The sequence below is a fragment of the Harpegnathos saltator genome, unplaced genomic scaffold (genome assembly GCF_003227715.2).
Source record: "Harpegnathos saltator strain DR-91 unplaced genomic scaffold, Hsal_v8.6 scaffold289, whole genome shotgun sequence".
Classification (NCBI taxonomy): domain Eukaryota; kingdom Metazoa; phylum Arthropoda; class Insecta; order Hymenoptera; family Formicidae; genus Harpegnathos; species Harpegnathos saltator.
The window spans coordinates 280,081-293,252 of NW_020230082.1; the positions used below are offsets into that span (position 1 = coordinate 280,081).

At 43.2% G+C, this 13,172-nt stretch overlaps 5 protein-coding genes across 13 annotated transcripts in view; 1 reads left to right on the forward strand and 4 right to left on the reverse strand.

The window, feature by feature from the left end:
• The window catches only part of LOC105190669 (colorectal mutant cancer protein), a 49,888-nt gene extending 42,331 nt beyond the window's left edge, over positions 1-7,557 (forward strand). For 5 of the 8 annotated variants that reach the window (XM_011153528.2, XM_025299703.1, XM_025299705.1 and 2 more), the window contains 11 exons: positions 1,222-1,483; positions 2,679-2,824; positions 2,938-3,165; positions 3,449-3,637; positions 3,730-3,920; positions 4,289-4,555; positions 5,057-5,252; positions 5,331-5,522; positions 5,672-5,859; positions 6,032-6,134; positions 7,430-7,557. In XM_011153528.2, the coding sequence (XP_011151830.1) occupies positions 1,222-1,483; positions 2,679-2,824; positions 2,938-3,165; positions 3,449-3,637; positions 3,730-3,920; positions 4,289-4,555; positions 5,057-5,252; positions 5,331-5,522; positions 5,672-5,859; positions 6,032-6,134; positions 7,430-7,540 (2,073 nt within the window). In that variant the 3' untranslated portion in view covers positions 7,541-7,557. Of the gene's footprint in view, positions 1-1,221; positions 1,484-2,678; positions 2,825-2,937; positions 3,166-3,448; positions 3,638-3,729; positions 3,921-4,288; positions 4,556-5,056; positions 5,253-5,330; positions 5,523-5,671; positions 5,860-6,003; positions 6,151-7,429 lie in introns of all 8 variants that reach the window. The other 3 variants (XM_011153530.2, XM_011153529.2, XM_011153531.2) reach the window with 3 other exon arrangements.
• On the reverse strand, positions 6,239-6,541 carry sloth2 (ubiquinol-cytochrome c reductase complex assembly factor 6 sloth 2). The gene has a single exon (XM_019844851.2). It carries the CDS (start codon positions 6,470-6,472, stop codon positions 6,299-6,301), a length of 174 nt encoding a protein of 57 aa, XP_019700410.1. The 5' UTR covers positions 6,473-6,541; the 3' UTR covers positions 6,239-6,298.
• Positions 6,458-6,787, reverse strand: LOC109504553 (small integral membrane protein 4). Its single transcript, XM_019844850.2, has one exon. It carries the CDS (start codon positions 6,735-6,737, stop codon positions 6,504-6,506), a length of 234 nt encoding a protein of 77 aa, XP_019700409.1. The 5' UTR covers positions 6,738-6,787; the 3' UTR covers positions 6,458-6,503.
• Positions 7,558-7,813: 256 nt separating the features above from the next.
• Positions 7,814-9,522, reverse strand: BCAS2 (BCAS2 pre-mRNA processing factor). The gene is made up of 3 exons (XM_011153526.3): positions 9,358-9,522; positions 8,945-9,207; positions 7,814-8,666 (listed from the first exon to the last, which is right to left on the reverse strand). Exons 1-3 carry the CDS (start codon positions 9,430-9,432, stop codon positions 8,252-8,254), a joined length of 753 nt encoding a protein of 250 aa, XP_011151828.1. The 5' UTR covers positions 9,433-9,522; the 3' UTR covers positions 7,814-8,251.
• Positions 9,523-10,270: 748 nt separating this feature from the next.
• On the reverse strand, positions 10,271-13,037 carry Ude (Uracil-DNA degrading factor). 2 transcript variants are annotated; one of them, XM_011153523.3, is made up of 4 exons: positions 12,757-13,037; positions 11,724-12,073; positions 10,884-11,648; positions 10,271-10,741 (listed from the first exon to the last, which is right to left on the reverse strand). In XM_011153523.3, the coding sequence occupies exons 2-4, from the start codon at positions 12,065-12,067 to the stop codon at positions 10,462-10,464; spliced, it is 1,389 nt and encodes a 462-aa protein (XP_011151825.1). In that variant the 5' UTR covers positions 12,068-12,073; positions 12,757-13,037; the 3' UTR covers positions 10,271-10,461. The 2 variants fall into 2 exon arrangements, with proteins under 2 accessions (XP_011151825.1, XP_011151826.1); XM_011153524.3 differs by lacking the exon at positions 12,757-13,037 and adding an exon at positions 12,295-12,630.
• Positions 13,038-13,172: the final 135 nt, after the last annotated feature.

The window sequence follows — 13,172 nt, forward strand, 5'->3', positions numbered from 1 at the left end:
CAAACAAACATGTGAAATTTTTACATGAAACTATTCACATATATCCCTGCGTAACTACCGAAAAAATATATCAACTTGCGATTGCCAGATCCAGGACATTTATAAAGCAAACTATTTATGTTCAACATTGCAGAACGATATATCGGAGATTGCACATTGGAAAATCTTCGAATCTCACAAGGAGAGACTTACGGGAGTGTCATTCACTGATTTTAATGAAATTTTGCACATTTGTAGAACAACGAAAAATAATCGCCATGTATTTTTTTATTTTTGCAATGGTGCGGATTTAAGGGTAGAAACCATCCCTTGGACGTTAGAGGTGGTCTCTAAACATAGACGGAAAATAATAAACAATCATATAATTTAGAAGAATAAATGCTTTCAGAGAGTTTTTGATGCAACTGATTCCGAATCTGACGTCAAAATTACAAAATTCAAAATGGCGACTACATCTCATGACAAAGGGATGATTTTCAAAGCACAAACCAGATTGGCAGCACAATTGTATAAATTAATAGAAAAAATGTTTTGAAAGTTCTCATAGCTGTAAAATTCCTTCTAAAATAACAACGTATGAAAATTACTAGTGGGTAATTAAATGTTTAATCATTTTCAAATTTTATTAGTTATGCGTGGTACAAAAGCGGTTATTTGCAAAAAGAACCACCTGAGTTTGAAGATCCCGTAGAATTTTGTTTCAGAGATTGTGCAGCATTTTGCGATTCGTGCACATTTATTGTCGGTATTGAGGTGTGCGTGGTGTAAAAAATCTTTGTGCGTGATACACTTTTGTTACGGAATATCATTTTTGTAAAAATTATTCTCAATAAATTAATAATTTTAAAAATTGAGGATACATAAATTTTATGAGAAGAATTTTTGTAATTTCGATCGTCACATTGGATCCGCCGATTTTGAATTTTGTAATTTTGACGTCAGATTCAGAATTAGCTGCATCAAAAACCCCCTGAAAGCATTTTTTCTCCTAAATTATATGATTGTTTTCTGTCTATGTTCAGAGACCACCCCTAACGTCCAAGGGATGGTTTCTATCCTTAAATCCGCACCATTGCAAAAATAAAAAAATACATGTCGATTATTTTTCGATGTTCTATAAGTATGCAAAGTTTCATTAAAATCAGAGTGAGTGACGCTTCCGTAAGTCTCCTTGTCAGACAAAAAAAAATTACCTAACCCGACAAAATTTTCCTGTTGCAGTTACACGCGGCCGCGCTATCGTCGCTACGCTCCGAGGTCGCCGAGCTGAACTCGCGTCTAGTGGCGGCAACCCGCGCACGAGAGGCTGCCGAGGCCGCGCTGGTGAGGGCAGAGGTGCAGACGGCCCGTGCCGAGCAGCGGGCGGAACAGCAGGCGGCGCGGCACGAGGAGCGGCTCACCGAGCTGCATTCCGTCATCGCCGAGCTTGGCAGACAGCTGGAGAGGCATCGCGCCACCGTAATTGCCGAGGAGGACGAGTCCGGTAAGGATATATGACGACGACGACACCGTCGCCGTCGCCGTTGCCACTATCACTCTCGATTCCGCGTACCGATTTCGCTCCTCCTCGTTGCCACCACCGTCACCTACTTCGAGAAAGGGAGAGGAGAGACTGATCTTTCCCCCTCTCTCTCTCTCTCTCTGCTCTCTCTCTCTCTCTCTCTCTGCTCTCTCTCTCTCTCTCTCTCTCTCTCTCTCTCTCTCTCTCTCTCTCTCTCTCTCTCTCTCTCTCTCTCTCTCTCTCTCTCTCTCTCTCTCTCTCTCTCTCTCTCTCTGCTCTCTCTCTCTCTCTCTCTCTCTCTCTCTCTCTCTCTCTCTCTCTCTCTCTCTCTGCTCTCTCTCTCTCTCTCTCTCTCTCTGCTCTCTCTCTCTCTCTCTCTCTCTCTCTCTGCTCTCTCTCTCTCTCTCTCTCTCTCTCTCTCTCTCTCTCTCTCTCTCTCTCTCTCTCTCTCTCTCTCTCTCTCTCTCTCTCTTTCTCTCTTTCTCTCTTTGCTCTTTTTTCTCAGCACGAGGCCTTCAACTCGCGCGGTAAACGAGTAGCCACGACCAATTCTCCGGGGTGAAACACGCGGGGTAATTCCCGCCGGGCAATCAGCGATCTCCCCCGGACTCCGACAATAACGATAGTAATAGCCATCACTCTAGGTAGCAACGCTAGTGCGCTCTCGATTCCTCGACTTTGCTCTGTTTCTCTCTCTCTCTCTCTCTCTCTCTCTCTCTCTCTCTCTCTCTCTTCTCTCTCTCTCTCTCTCTCTCTCTCTCTCTCTCTCTCTCTCTCTCTCTCTCTCTCTCTCTCTCTCTCTCTCTCTCTCTCTTTCTCTGTCTCTCTCTTTTCATCTTTCATGCGCGGTTCTCGGTTCTACCGAGAAGAAAGAGCAATCTCTCAGGGTTCTTCAAGCGGCGCATGCCGCCGCGAAGACGGTTGCGTCGTGACGAGATTCGATCTTCGGCTTCTTCCGGCAAGGGGATGATAGAACAAAAAAGGGGAAGAAGGGAAAAAGCGTTATTTATTGAGCGCTCTAGGATGCAGATTCCCTCAAAAGCGTTTGTTCAAGAATAAAGTTTGCAATAAATTATAAACCGTCCGTGTTCTAATTTTCATGATACTACATGTGTCTTTATTGCAAACATTGCATAGACTGATGATGGGGGTGGTGTTTTCTTCTTTTCGCACGCAGAAGTCGAAACGAGCAGGGATGCCGAGGGGTCCATCACTAACCCGGTGGAGGAGAGCGAAGGCGGTGGGGATATCCAAGGGGACGGCGATCGCACCTTGGGCGATGCGGACTCCAGTTGCTGCGAGGACGAGAATCGACCGGCTGAGGTGAGTGAAAAGCAGGAATTCCGCGATGGCAGCTGTTGCATATAAGTAACTAGCAGCACACGTAGTTCGTATCGGGCTCTATAACGAATGTTCGTTTGTATGTCGCGTGTTAGAACGATAGAGAGCAGCTGGGCAGTCCGGCCGCGTTGCCGACCCCGGAGCCGACGCAGCAAGCAGCCTCGTGTCAGAGCGTCGCCGTAGCGACGCTGCAGGAGGAGATCACGGCGCTACGGGCCGAGATCGTGAGCCTACAGGCGCAATTGGCGCATTTCAAGAGCCAGAATCAGGCCGGCAGTCAGAGGCAAACAGCGGGTAGCGATTCGCCGCGGCGGGAGATCAGAGTGAGCAGAAAGAGCGCGATGATTTCCATTTGGGACACCTTCGCCAAACTGGCGCTAGTTTTTCTTTTACTAGATTTTATATATGTATTATATATGTTCAAACAAAAAATCATTTGGGTAAAACGATATTTTGATAAAGAATTGATAAGAAAAGATCGTGATATTAAAAAGAAAACAAGATCGGACAAATAACATCGTCAAATTCCACAAAGGTGAAGAAACGTTGATAAAATACAACAATTCTCGCCTCGTTCCTTTTGCGAACATCTCCTCTTCTGTACAGACAAGAGGCAATAACAGTTCACCGGAACCGCTGACGGCACCATGCTCGCCTCTTTTGCCGCCGCTGCAAACACCACCGACGAAGAACGTAATGAGGGAAGAAGCGCCAGTTCTGAAGATGGCCGAGAGAGTGAGACTCAGGAGAACAGACGAGAGGCACATCACCGGGCCGGACATCGCTAATCTCGGGGTACGATTTCTCCTTCAGTCAACGTTACTGTAATCCCTCGACTCTATTCTTGATAAAACGACGTGGTGGTCACAGGTGCAAACGTGTTCCAGGTATGCTCCACCATGGTCGCCGAGCATCTTGTGTCGGATCTCTTGGAGCAGTCGAACCTGCAAGAACTGAACGGTTCTGAGAAGCAATTTGAGGTCGAAACTGAGCGCTTGAACAGTCGGCTGGAACACGCGCGAGCTAACAACGCGGTCCTGGCTCTCACCCTGCACGAGAGCAAGGCGCAATGCGATCGGTATTACCTTCATCATATTTCTTTCGGAGTTTTAACACGTTCGGTTGAGTCACAAGGTGGTCCTAAAGTCACTTACCATTTCAAATATATACATATATTCCCCGGTACCTGCGGTAAGAACTTTAAACATATATATATTACCCGTACGTAAAAGAAATTATAAATTTTTTGAGTCAATGAATCACGACCTCTGCGCACCATCTTATATTTTTTGTGTGATAGTGTAAAAATTGATGATTCCCTTTTTTAATTAATAAAATCGTTAATTTGCATCACACGTTAGTATGAAACGTGATAGCGAGTGTATTGGCAGAAACTCTCGGGCGACTTGCGTGTTACAAAGGATAGTTTCCTCGTCGTGGTTGCAGGTTGAGTTTACTGGTAGGCAAGTACGAGTCGAACGCGACGGCATTGCGACTTGCACTCTCCTACAGCGATCGCGCCATCGAGGCCTACGACGTTCTGGTCGCGCTGCTGGAAAGCGAGATCGCTCTCTCCACCGAGAGAAACAGTGCGACGATCGATAACAGGAGGGCTGCCGAGAACGTAGCGTATCACGTTCTGAATAGACTCGAAAACGACTGCGCTAATGCGCTGGCCGCGCCCTGGGAAGACAGTATGGTCTTATCGGATGAGTATGTATCGAGGAATGCGATAGCGCTTTACACCCCGAATACATATATACAGGGTGTTACATATGTACACAGTATATACAGGATGTTTGAATTTAAGTACGATATCCGTTGCATGGAGAACAAACTAAACAAAAGTATTTGTTCTTTCCGCGCTCGCATTTGCTGTTCTTCTTTAATTAATTCCTTAATAATTATATAACAATGTTTGCAAAAAAAGTAGGGAACTTTCTCGTTCAGTTAGATACGGTATATCTACGTACGAATATTGTGTCATAAATTTTCAGACACCCTATGTATTAATTACATTTTCACGAGAGAAAAAAGACGTTACACAACAGCGTATCTTTCGTGGGAAAGGAAAAGAACAAAGGAGAATAAGAAATACAGATATTGCATCTCTTTCTTTTTTACAAGACCATTTCTTAAAAGATGGAAACTTCTCTCTCTCGCACTTCGCACGCGATGTACACAATCGGTGTTACATAATCACTTCCTCGACAGGTCGGAGGTGACATGGTGCGTGGAGGACGAACAACGGCTTAGACGGCACATCAGCAGACTCAAAGGAGAGCGTACCATGGTCAGATCGACGGCAGTCGAGCTGGAGAGTGTGCACGCGGAACCCTTAAACTCAAAGAACACCATCTCCCTGGCGGAGGCCAGGAAACTTGATCTGGAGACTGCCGTTCTTATGCAGGTCGGTATTCGCTATCTGCGGAAAGGGATCCAGAGAAGAGGGACGACCCTCTACACCATGGAAATATAATGCCTTCAGGAACTAATGGCTATGCGGGAGGACAAGGCCGAGCTACGTGCGAGGGTATTTCTTCTAGAAAAGGAACGAGCCACGATAGAACTGAAATTGAATGCCCGCGACACGCAGATCGCGGCTCAGCACGCCACCATACAGCACCTTCAAGGTCAACTCAGCGACGCGGAAGCTATGCTCGCGATGGCGACGAACAAGGTATCTTACGGCGATATTTAAGATCGTGTCAAATTTATCTTAAAATGTCATGCAAACCGCGATGATCTTGAATATAAAATCTCAAACCATGGATATCGCGCGCCATTGAAATCATTCTCTTCACGTAAACTAATGGAGAATATATACAGGATCGAGGTTTGAGCGACAACGAGAGCGAAGGAATGGAGTCCGAGCTAATTGAAGCGCTAGGTAGGGAAGCGAGACTGAAGGAACGCTTGCAGGAACTAATCTCGACCTTGGACGAGGTGAACAAAAACTCCGAGTTGCGACATCAGCAATCCGCCGAGCTCGTCAACGACTTGAAGAGAGCTAACGGGTATCTTACGCACGAATACAAATACATTACTATAGATATTTTATTTGTTTAGCAAACTCATGTCGCCAATTCCTTTTCCTCTATTTTCTTTTATATATTTCTCTTTTTTTCTTTCATAACTTACTGTTACACATCCGCAATAAGCACAAGGTCCCTCACTTGTTCTCCCCAGAGCCTTGGTTCAAACCTTGGAGAAGTCGAAAAAGAAGTACCAGTCCAGACTCAAAAAGCTGGAGCAACAGATGCTGGGGATGGTAGAGAGGCATGCCGCGCAGGTATGACCGCATATAGGTGAAGTATTCACATTTTTATGATCACTCGGTGTAACCGATTCGTATTTACAAAAAAAAAAAAGACATCAGAAAGACATTCAGTGGTATAATTTATTATTATTCAACATCATCTCACGTTTCATACTTGATCTAAACTACATATTCTTCTACGACGCTTTTCCTTCTTTCTTTAGTTGCTCATTAATGTGCTTCTCGACGAGCTCGTCCAGGTCGTCGAGCGGTTTGTATATCAGGTGGACGCATTGCGCACCGGCCATCATTGAGAGTAATGCGCTCGCGGACAATATAATGTACCGTGGCCAAGACACTCCGGCGGGCATTGCGCGATGATGGTCGATTACAAATGCGGCTTCAGGCTTTGTTATCGACGATCGGTGTAGTCTGATGTAACTTCTTGTTCGTCAACTCCTCTATCTGCCGGCGTTTGTACACTTTGTAGAAATTAGTCTCACCCACATGCCACTGGATCATGGAGTACTCTATAAACGCACCGAGCGCAAAGAATAGAGGGAGGATCCGGAAATCGCCGAAGTACCTTTCCCCCGGCAACTTTTTAACTAGTCGTCGTAATATTCTGCTGTACATCAGAACGACTTGTGAGACTACTACTGTCTCCTCAAGCTCGCGGCCGCCATATTGGATCGATTCTAACGCGCACGCGCGCCCCGTCCATGTGTATATACATACATTCTTTTAAGCTAAAAATAGAGAAAGAGGGAGAGAGAGAGAGAGGGGGAGGGGGAGAGAGAGAGAGAGAGAGAGAGAGAGAGTGTCCTTGTACTCTCTTCTACAAAACGATATTTCCAATTATAAACTCGATTCTACTAAATTCTACTTTCTTTCTCTCTCCCTTTCATTTTGTAATAGTACCTAATTGTTGCTCATATATTTTAGATTTATCCTAAAGCATAAAGCTGTAAAATAGAGATCCTATTCTGCCTATTCTTTCTCTTTATCTGCAAAATAGGATTTTTAAATTTGCCGAACACATCAGCGGTGTCACTAATTTCTTTCCCTACTTTCTTTTATACATTTCTTTTTTCCTTTCCTTTATTATAACTTACTGTATATTAATGTTATTGTATATCTTTACCGTGTTTATTGTGCAAATTAGTATAATCATTTTAAATCTTCAGTGTATTTGTTTCGTTCACGGGAAGTAATCTTTTTCTGATTCTTTTGAATTATAAAATAAATAAATAAATATATAAATAAATAAATAAAAATAAAATAATAAAGTAAATAAATAAGTAATTTGAATATTTCGTGATTTGCAGGTGAAGACGTTGAAGCAACGCATAACTCTGCTGGAAGAGGAATCGATGGGCTATAAGGGAAGTATAGCACTTCAGTCCCAAAGTTCTGGCGCTAGCGAAACGTCATTATGACAGTCGAGTGAATAAAACGACAGAGCATTGTGATGCGCAACGCAAGCCTAATCCGACTATCACTTTTGACGTTTCTCTCATGTTCAGTCCACGACAATTTAGACGTAGAAAGGCAAAACGGAGATTGTGAACTCGCGTATTTTTTTACATACGAATAGTCGGTCGAAAGAGAGGGGGGGAGAGAGAGAGGGGGGGAGAGAGAGAGAGAGAGAGAGAGAGAGAGAGAGAGAGAGAGAGAGAGAGAGAGAGAGAGAGAGAGAAGGAAAAAAAAGATTAAACGCTTAGCTATTCGCTTTGTAATTATATCGTGGTATTAAATATTGCCGCTAACACACGTCCTAATGAGATAAAATAAAACCAGCTGAGTCGACGCGCAATACGTGTGAAAATGTGTCGATACACGTGGAACGTAACTATGTTAAAGCAAATCTTTCGTTTGTCTCAGCACCATCGTGAAATTATAAATAATTGTTAATCAGTAGTGCATCGCGCTGTGTCGATTAAAACAGTGATATACCGCCGTTGTACATATGTATATTGTCAGCGTAAATCGAGTGTGATACATGTATAAATCACGATAAAATAAATTGTGCTTTATTACAGAAGTCCTGTACGGACTTCGTAATGCCTCTATAAATATTCGAAGTACATCGCGTACGTTCATTCTTCGCCGTTGTCTTTGTCGTATTATTTCGTCCCATCGGTGCCATCTCAAAAGTCCAATAGAAGATCCCGCTGTTCCTGCTCTTCCTGTTGCTGCATTTGTAACGCCATCGTTTCCGTGGCGCTTTTCCCAGGCATGTCTGGACCTTCTTCCGCCGGTACGTCGCTGATCTCGACGGCTTCTTTGTTCATCATCACTTTTTGTATCTCCTCTTCCAAATGCACACACGCTTGTTCGATTTCGTAATTTTTTGACACCAAACCGACCCACTGAGCCTCAAGGGCCCTCAGTTTGTCGCCGCCTTGAGTCTGCATCGACTTCCTCTGCCAGTTCACCTCTTGAATCTTCTTGCGTAGCATTTGTAGCTGCTTCTGAGCCTGACCGAGTAGCTGCACTAGTACATTCAGGTATGACTTCCAAGCTTCACATCCATATTCCATCATTAACTCAAGATTACAGATTCTACAATCAATAGCACAAGGAATATTATGTAACGTCAATTAAGCAATATTAAAATTTTCTGATTAAATATAATTTAGTTAAATATAAGATTTTTTGGTTAAAATAAAAAATACAAAAGCAAAAATCATATCGGTATGTACTTCAACTTAAAAAATATAAACCAATTATATATGCAATCTATTCTTCATGTCCTTATAATATATTAATGTATTAGTATATATTAATATGTAATAATAATTAGATGTGAGATAAATGATCAGCAGTCTATTTCAGTCTACCTGGTAGCTTGATGTTCCAACTGAGCGCTACTATTCTCTACACTTTCGTTCCATGCAGCCAAATCATTCATTTTGCCAGACGGTGGCGGTGGAAGCTCATAACGTTTCATACTAAGTACCTCCATTGGCAGGCGGCTGTGCATCCTTTCGAATTCGTGCTTTAATACCGCCGTTTCGAATGTTATACTCATAGGGTTTAGATGCTCCAGATAATTTTTGGTTGGCCTGTAACGACGAGTCTCTTCTTCGACCATAGCCAAGGCCTGAAATTCGAGATGATGAATTCACAAGGAGAAAAGAAAACATGCATACAATCAAATAATTATACAAATAAATTTCTTTGAAAACATAACCTAAACCAACTTAACCCTTAATTGTACTATTAGATTATGTAAATAGAAGCAAAAATCTACCGCTTCTCGCACACCAGGTTCATCATATCCTTGATCGATATATGGCAAAGCATCGACGACCACTTCGCCAGCCATCGAAAAATAAAATCAACTTTCGACACTTCAGCAGTCTGTAAATAAATTAAATGTTTGTACTTAGAATAAGTCAAACTAGAGAGTGGCCACCAGACCGGATTTCAAGCGACGCTTTTTCCGACGCGCACTCTGAGACAGTGAATATGAACTACGTCCGTCTCAATGATAACAGCACAACTTTTTCTTCTTTGATATGATCCGGAATACCCAATTCCATAAGCCAGTAACAGCAAAACGAATAGGGATTTGATTCGACACGCACTAAAGTTATCTCAAAAATGAGGTCATCCGAGAACTGGGTAAATGAGAAATTTCAAATTTACCATCAGAAATCCGGGATACCTCTTTGGTCATTATGTGACACAAAAGGACCGAAAATTCACAAACTGAGAGATTTTTAGATTCCCGCCAGAAGGCCGTAATATTTCTTCGATTATTATGTGTCCCTGATACAAAAATTCGTAAACTGAGAAACAGAGATTTCTAGATTCCCGTCGGAAGGCCGGAATACCTCTTCGGTTGTCATTTCATATCTAACGCACTTTTATTTTTTACTGTTTTTCATTACAATGCATTAGAATTTTATTATATCATTTTTTTCTACCAATTAATTTGAACAACTTGTCCGAAACGTTTTGCCGTATCTTTTACATTTTTTCAAGACATTTACCTGTGGTATTTAAAATGGGATACTGTATGTATGTATACATGTGTGTGTGTGTGTGTGTATGTATAACGTATGCATGTATATATGTATATGTGTATATATATATACATGTATAAAACATATTTATATTAATTATTTTTTTTAATATAATCATTATTATATAGTATTGTATAATATATAAAATGTACTATACAATATGATGTTAGAGTGTAAGTGTAACGTAACTACAAAGCGTCTTCTAAAATAATAAATGTCTATATACATAAAATAGCGAGATAACATTGATGACAGATTTTCTATCTTTGGGCGATTACTTTCAGGCGTTCTCTCTGTCAACGATCTAACGTTGGTTAATTATGACATTAGTCCCCAGCCGGTTTCAGCTTCTCATTCAAGGTAGGTAAAAGTTTCTTCAGCTTCGCGACGTCGTGGCTAAAACCCCACATAATACATTGCGTGTGTTCAGCTGTGGGCAAGCCACAGAATTCAGCATCTGTATGAAACCACTGGATGCCATTCTCTTTTATGCGATTCACCAACGTCCGCAGCTTCTCGTTTCTCTCCACGTCCCACGTGACATCCGATTCGGCCACTCGCATGGATCTGAGCTTCTTGTAATCGCCCTCGGCATCCTCGTAGACTCTATTAAAATCAGACGAAAGAATAGTTTAGTATTAGAATAGTTGTACTAGAATACTAATACTAGAATAGTTTAGTAAATAAAAATAATTTTTTTCCGAGATAAGTAAATGAGTAATAAGTATGCTGATAAAACAGAACTTACTTGAGGAATCCGTTATCCTTGATACCATATTTCTCGGCGAGTGGTTCAAAGGCCCGCACGATGTCTATCGAGAGGTAATTCAAGTTCTCCTTGGATCTGCTATTCACGTTGTAGTCGGTAATCCAGTTTTCGTAGACCTCTACAGCTTCTCTCATATTCTTGATCTTTTGCTCATCCTTGGTGCATGAGATCACGCGTTTCGCTCTCTTCACTAGGCCGCTGATCGCGTAGAACTGATACGACAGGTCTCGACCTTTTAGAGATTCGATGCTCTGCAAGGCTTTCTCTTTGTCCTTGAAGCCCAGCGTATTCTCGGTTTTCTCGTTTTGCTGGTTCTGCTCCTCTTCTCCCGTTCGCTTCGCGCTCTTCTTCTCCGGTTCGCCGTTCTCGCTGTCGTTGTCGTCACTCGATGACGAACTGTCGTGAGCTCTCTTCGTACCTCTTTCTTTGCGTTCTGCTTCTTCGACGTCCATATCATCCTCGCTGTCGTCTTCCCCGCCGAACTTCTCGCACACTTGAGCCGCCAATTTCTTCAGCTTTGCTGGATCGGGGCTATATGCGAGCACGATGCATCGCGTGTGCTCCTTCGTCGGCATCCCCCGGAAATCGCCCACGTCGGTCTCGTACCACTGGATATACTCACTCTTGATCCTGCCAATGATGTCCTTTAGTCGCTTATTCCTCTCAATGTCCCAAGTCGTGTCTTGTTTGGGTGTCTTGACGGTGCGCAGGCCTTTATAGTCACCCTTCTCGCATTTGTATGCCCTATCAATCGAATCAATCAGTGAGGACTCAAAACGCTATCCGCAAGATAGTTAAATAAAAATTATCTTTCCTTACCTAAAGAACTCATCATCCCACACGTCGTATTTCTTAGCGAGGCAACGAAAAGCCTCGACCGTTTCAATTGGCAAATATGCGAGATTCTCTTTTCCTCGTTTTCTCTCCTTATAGTCCGCCAGCCAGTTTTCGAAAATTTTTAGAGCCTCTCGCAGATTAGCCAACTTCTCCTCGTCCCGTGTGATTTGTATTGTTCTTTTTGCGCGACCGATGAACGTCAAGATCACGTGATACTGGTAGCTGATATCGCGACCATCCAGGGACTTGAGCATGTTGAGCGCCTTTTGCTTGTCCTTGAAGCCCATAGCTGATTCCTCTTGTTTCGCTGATTTCATCTTCAGCATCCAGACCTATATCGAGAACAATTATCTTAAATAAATATTTAAGTATGTAATTCACTGAATGCTTTATAGATTTTATTATTAGATAGATTTCGACGATTTTTGTTCATATACGAAGGCGAATCTTCGTCGAGCAAGGGTGTCGCACGTTCGCGACTAATCGTCTCCGCGTCGTTTCCGTCACCATCGCGATTCAATAAGGAAACGCAGCGGAGGAAATGATGAATTACGTTTATCGCAGGAAAGCGAATGCGTTAGCGGCACCGACGTAGTTTCGTGTTCGATGTAGTTGATTTCGGATAATGCATGGAGCAATCGATTGAGCGACATCAGCCAATCAGCAGGAAGAGAACGCGGCGTGAAGATGGAAATACAGTCAATCGGGATGTGAGGTGCGTGTTGTCGTAATCTTCGGAATTATGGGAGAGCTGCGTGCAGGAGGATCAATACCGACCGGGAGTGGATGATATCTAACCGTTATATTTGGCAGGTACCGCGTAAATGCGACGTTCTCGAACGTTTCGAACACGTCGATCGCCATGCCAAGTTTCAGCTGATTTTAGCTCGAATATTGTACTAATCAATGGAAATCAGCGTGGCGATCAATGTGTTAAAACCTGCACAAAATATTGCAAAACTACGCTAACCGGTCGAACCAGGAAATGGTCGTACAAAAAAAAGAGAACACTTACCGATCTCTGTCGCGAAAAATTTCAGTCGACCGAATCGCGGTCCAATACTTGAAGAATTCGAGCGCACTCGACGAGCGGTTGCCAGCGGTCGCGTATCACGCACGAATATATCTCCGGCCAAATATGTTGACGTGGTTTGCTCCGCTCTCGCAAAGTGTTTCTAGTAGTTTTTGGGTCGCAAGACCGACACACTGTGTGCTAAGACTTGGTCGCGGAAACAGCTGAAGTCATAGCACGATTATACTTTGCTCGCCAGCGAAACGTCCGTCGCATCGCTCACGGAGGAAGAGCAAGGCCGGTAGCGATGGCGTAAGCGAGAGAAAGCGAGGGCATCATCGGTATAAACATATTCGATTCGTATGTGTCAGAGCCCGAAATATACACACGGTCGCGCACGCTTATGTCACGTTTCGTTG

What these genes read in the sequence shown, in the direction of transcription:
- LOC109504553 (XM_019844850.2), bottom strand. Translation starts at nt 6,737, where the DNA reads ATGTACAGCAGAATATTACGACGACTAGTTAAAAAGTTGCCGGGGGAA.
- BCAS2 (XM_011153526.3), bottom strand. Translation starts at nt 9,432, where the DNA reads ATGGCTGGCGAAGTGGTCGTCGATGCTTTGCCATATATCGATCAAGGA. An exon ending in AACCTGGTGTGCGAGAAGCG is followed by an intron (nt 9,208 to 9,357) that starts GTAGATTTTTGC and finishes CTCGAATTTCAG; the next exon opens with GCCTTGGCTATGGTCGAAGA. An exon ending in TTGGAACATCAAGCTACCAG is followed by an intron (nt 8,667 to 8,944) that starts GTAGACTGAAAT and finishes TATTGATTGTAG; the next exon opens with AATCTGTAATCTTGAGTTAA.
- sloth2 (XM_019844851.2), bottom strand. Translation starts at nt 6,472, where the DNA reads ATGCCCGCCGGAGTGTCTTGGCCACGGTACATTATATTGTCCGCGAGC.
- Ude (XM_011153523.3), bottom strand. Translation starts at nt 12,067, where the DNA reads ATGCTGAAGATGAAATCAGCGAAACAAGAGGAATCAGCTATGGGCTTC. An exon ending in TGGGATGATGAGTTCTTTAG is followed by an intron (nt 11,649 to 11,723) that starts GTAAGGAAAGAT and finishes TTCGATTGATAG; the next exon opens with GGCATACAAATGCGAGAAGG. An exon ending in AAGGATAACGGATTCCTCAA is followed by an intron (nt 10,742 to 10,883) that starts GTAAGTTCTGTT and finishes TGATTTTAATAG; the next exon opens with AGTCTACGAGGATGCCGAGG.